The 4599-nt window shown below is 58.5% G+C and overlaps 1 protein-coding gene across 2 annotated transcripts; it reads left to right on the forward strand.

The window, feature by feature from the left end:
- Nucleotides 1–279: 279 nt before the first annotated feature.
- On the forward strand, nucleotides 280–4132 carry LOC119060073 (leukocyte-associated immunoglobulin-like receptor 2). Of its 2 annotated transcripts, none has more exons than XM_037159951.2 (5): nucleotides 280–411; nucleotides 816–851; nucleotides 1652–1975; nucleotides 3391–3489; nucleotides 3629–4132. In XM_037159951.2, exons 1-5 carry the CDS (start codon nucleotides 378–380, stop codon nucleotides 3793–3795), a joined length of 660 nt encoding a protein of 219 aa, XP_037015846.2. In that variant the 5' UTR covers nucleotides 280–377; the 3' UTR covers nucleotides 3796–4132. The 2 variants fall into 2 exon arrangements, with proteins under 2 accessions (XP_037015846.2, XP_053512697.1); XM_053656722.1 differs by having other exon boundaries at nucleotides 1652–1941.
- The last annotated feature ends 467 nt before the right edge of the window (nucleotides 4133–4599 follow it).

The raw sequence follows: 4599 nt of genomic DNA on the forward strand, positions 1-4599 counted from the left end.
GTGTTTAACCTCAAGGGACCCTGAGGTCACCATGAAGCTGAGACCAAAGCTTCAGGAAGAAGATAATTCCCTAGAGAGAGCTCTGTGGTCCTGCAGACAGGCCACCTAGTGACCCCGTTGCTGCTGGGTGAGCCCCGCACATGGGGGCCATCTGCCTCACTGGGGGCAGCACCCACCAGTCTCTGTCAGTTTCTCACACATGACGTACCCAACTCTGATTGAGGAAGGTCTGGAATTAGCCCTTCCTCTTTGCATGAGGACATTGATGTAGCAAACCTGGAACACCCCTGACCCCACACACCCTGGCCCACTGTACCAGCTGCAGGCTCTGTCCTCCACTCTCCAGCTTCCAGACGGTGCAGGCTGCAGGGCTGGCCATGGGCCTCCATCCCAGCTCCCTCCTGGTCCTCGGTGAGTGCTGGAATGGAGGGATAACATCCCCGGAGAGAGTGGGGGGACCCTGGGGAAGTGTCTTCATTTCCGTTGAGTCCTGACTCCAGCTCAGGAGACTCCCGGTCCCTCCTGCTGGTCTGATCCTTCAGCTCTGGCCTGACCCAAGTCTGAGCATGGAAGGTTGGGTCCCAGAATTGGGTACCTGGGAGTGGGACAGGTTCAGACTGAGGACCTGTTTGGGAGAGGGGACTGGGGCTTCACTGAAACTCAGAGCAAGAAGAAGGGCTGTGCTCAGAGGTAAAGCTGAGGAGCGAGCTGGACACTCTTGGACCCTGAGCCCGGCCTCCATCTGGGCCCCTGACTGCAGCCCCGGGGGGGAGGCCAGGTACTGGGTGTTTGTCTTACAATAGCTTCTCTTCCAGTTCTCTGCCTGGGCCAGACCGTCCACATGCAGAACAGTAAGTCTACCTTATAAACTCAATTGTTTTTATATATGTTGTGTTTTCTGACAAAGTATTAACATTCCTTAGAGTGCTCTGATGGCTCATCTTCAGCTCTGATGACACCCAGGCTGTTCTGTCTGTATCTGGATGGGTCTGTTCTCACGCTGTCTGAACCACTGATCTGCGGAGATGCGACCTTTCCTTTCACTTCCTCAAACACCTACTGGCTTCACCCCGTCCCCTCCCTGGCTGACATCCCCTCTCACTGGGCTTGGCAGTTCTCACTTGGCCTTGGGGTCTCAGCTACTGAGCTGAGCCTCTCAGAGGAGGTCAGTGGTCAGTGATCTGCCCCGAGACTCCCACACTCCAGGGGGTGCCTGTCACCCACCGCGCGTGGCTGTGGGTTTGCACGGCGCCTTCATCGGCCTCTGTGCTCCCTCTTCCTTCCAGTCAAGGAGGCAGGTGACTGTGTGTGTGAGTCTCGTGTTTGTGGGGTCAGAGGCAGATGGGGCGCCTCTGTAGATGGAGAGGAACTGGGATGTGGATGAGAGAATGAGCCAGGGAGTGACCGAGTGAAATGAGCGCCCACGAGAGGGGGGGGGCGCGGGCGGCTCGTGGATGGATGTGGGGGGTGGTGTTTGGGGACAGGATGGTGGGAGGTTGTAAACTGGGTTGTGGGGCTGGTTGTAGAACTCTGCACATTTGCTAAAAGCATGGAAGGGAACCCAGAAAACTGAGGGTTCACAGTTCCGAGGGACTGTGAGGTGTGGTCACTTCCTCTCTGGGACCCCGAGAACTGCTCTACTTCCTTCCAGGGGCCCTGCCCAGACCCTCGATCTCGGTCGAACGGGATCCCGTGATGTGCCAGGGACGGCCTGCCACCATCGTGTGCCGGGGTCCAGCCTGGGCGGACACATTCCGTCTGGTGGAGAAGGGGAGAGCGTCTGCTTACAGGGAGGAGAAATTCCCTTCTCAACATGGCTCAGAGTGGGCAGAGGCCAGGTTCTGCATCGAGGCAGTGAGTGGCGTCACGGCCAGGACTTATTTCTGCTTCTACAGTAAAGGGTTCAGCTGGTCTGAGTTCAGCGAGCCCCTGGAGCTGACGGTGACAGAAAAGGATGTCTTCCCTCCACCCTCAGGTTTGCCCCAGGTCCCTGCACCCTGTCCCCAGCCCTGTCCTCTGTCCCATCTCCCTGCTCTCCAGCTGGCGCCCAGCCCTGTGGCTCCCCTGCCCCTCTACACTCCTGTCCCTTGTCCTTCACACATGACTCAGGGCCTTCCAAACTCGGTCGCATCTAAACACCATCGTGGTCTGGACACTGAGCCCCAGCATGTGGTGTATGGGCAGGGAGCTGGTCTTGCAGGGTTGGAGAGAGTGGACTTCCAGGGACAGACCCCCTTCAAGGGACCTTTGGCCCTTTCACTCAGAATGGTTTTCAGCCGATTTTGTTCACTCGGGCTGACTCTGTGGGGACCCCAGGTACTGTGTCCCCTGCGGGTGGTCCATCCACCACTGGGCAAGGCATGTGGTCCACAGGGTCCCTGACCAGGGCTAGAAGATGCTTTCAGGACCTCTGGGATGAGGCTGTCCTTCCCATCTCTGTGGTCATCTCCTGAGATGTACTGCAGTCAGGGTTTCAATGACCCACTTAGGAAGTGCGATGAGGAGGGAGGAAGTCTTCCTTCAAAACCTGGAACTGTCTCTCCCTTTACTCTCTATGCTGCTGTGACTCAGACTCCCCTGGTCAGTGGGCAGGTCTAGTGTATCCTGACCTGTGACCCCTCACTGCCCTGGAGGCCTGTGGGGGACACGGTGACCTTGCCAGGTGCGGCCAGCCTTCAGGACCTCCCGGCCATGTGGCCAGGTGACGTGGGTCTCACCCACCTATTTGTCTGTGAGCCAGGGTCCCACTGCTTTGTGCTCAAGTATGGAGAGTGACAGGACATTCTGAGGGGTGTCCTGCCCTCAGACAAGTAGACACAGAGAATTCCATTCTGCTGTGCTCACATGTCCCTGTCCCCTCTCTGGGGAGATCAGAGGGTGTCCTCTGTACTTACTGAGAGCGGCAGAGAAAGAGGCTGGGTGTGGACGCTGTGGGAGCTGCAGGGCCAGGCTGAGAGGGACGGGCCCAGGAGGGACCCAGGCTCAGGGCTTCTCCTGCCCCCTCACAGGAGCTCCTCCTGGGCTGGGGAGTGGGGACCTCAGCCTGGGGCCTCCTCTCTGGGGGCTCTGCTGGGGAGGGGGCAGTAGACTGGCAGTGGGGAGGGGTCCTGCTTCTCTCCTGGGGGGTGGACCCTCTGCAGGCAGGGACACTTTGCATCCTCTAGAGTCAGAGGCCTGTTCAGCCTGGGGGTGTGAGATCCGGGAGGGGAGACTCACCCTGGATCCCTGAGCAAGTCTGAGTTTGCACTGGGCCCTGCACTGGGTGCTGTGGTGACTGGTAGTGAAGCCTGGGGGTGCGGACCCAGGGGCCTGGAGGTGGGGAGGGCAGGGGCTGGGTGCTCCCAGGGAAGGGAGGGTCTGTGCAGGAGACAAACACTGGTGCTTTCTCAGTCCCAGGAACAGCCTCTGAAGTCACCCCTCCACCCACAGAAGTCACTCTGGTACCCACTGAAGTCTCCCTGGTACCCACAGGACCAGTCTCCCAGACAGGTAAGTCACCTGGGAGCATGTCCAGGGCAGTGCTGGAAGGGATGGGCCTGCCCAATAAAGAAGGAGCTCCTGTCTCACAGGCCCAGGGATTGGCTGATTCTTGTCCACCTGTCACTGACCCCCTGTCCTCTGCTTCCAGCCCCCGCCTCCCAGAATTACACGGTGGGGAACTGTGTCCGCATGGGCCTGGCTGGCGTGGTGTTGCTGATCCTGGTGGGGATTCTGGCAGAGGCTGGGCACAGCCGGCACAGGTGGCCACACAGACCACAGGAGTGGACACAAGTGAGCTCCTGCCAGAGAAATTAGACTCCAAACCCCCAGGAGGGGCCTCCCCTGGGGCTGGAGACTCACACTGGAGCCCAAGAGACGCTGAGCCACCCCTCCTGCATCTGTCCCCTAGGTCTCAGATGACTTGGATCTAAAGTCCAGGGAAGGGACTTGACCAAAATCACAGTGCATATCACTGCACATTCCTCACGACGACTATGGCTGAAATTATTTTTAAATGGTGGGCACTAGACTCACTGGGGGTGGGTAACTTCCTAAGTTATGTAAATGTCTAACCCCCGTGCTGTACACTTGGAATAGTACACTGTGTGTCCACTGTAACTGAAGAATAATTAAACGTACTAATGTAAAAACAGCAAGTGTGCAAGGCTGTGGAGGAACTGGAGCCCCGGGGCCCCCTGGTGGGGACGCAAAGTGGTGCAGGCTCTGAGCGGATCTGCAGGCTGTTCCTCAGAACTTGACAGGGAACCTCCATCCACCCAGCAGCCCCAGTCCGGGTTCAGGGGCAGGGCGGTGAGGGCAGGGACCTGGACACTTGTCCATGTGCCTACAGGAAACAGTGACTCACAAAGGTCAAGGGCATCACAGGCTCCTCAGCGGTGGAGGAGGAAGCAGACACTGGGTCCAAGTGTCACTTTCTGAGAAGGACCCACTGGCTTTGAAGACAAGGGAGGAAGGGGCCCCGTGTCACAGAACACGGGGTCTCTAGACGCTGGAAGACAAGGGAGGGTCGCTCCCCGGAGCCTCCAGGAGAGAAGGCTGCCCTGCACACACCTCAAGGTCAGCAGGTTCAGAATCCCTACCTCTTGGACCCGGAGATCA

Source organism: Artibeus jamaicensis, unplaced genomic scaffold (assembly GCF_021234435.1).
Source record: "Artibeus jamaicensis isolate MK-2021 breed Jamaican fruit bat unplaced genomic scaffold, CSHL_Jam_final scaffold_2693, whole genome shotgun sequence".
Classification (NCBI taxonomy): domain Eukaryota; kingdom Metazoa; phylum Chordata; class Mammalia; order Chiroptera; family Phyllostomidae; genus Artibeus; species Artibeus jamaicensis.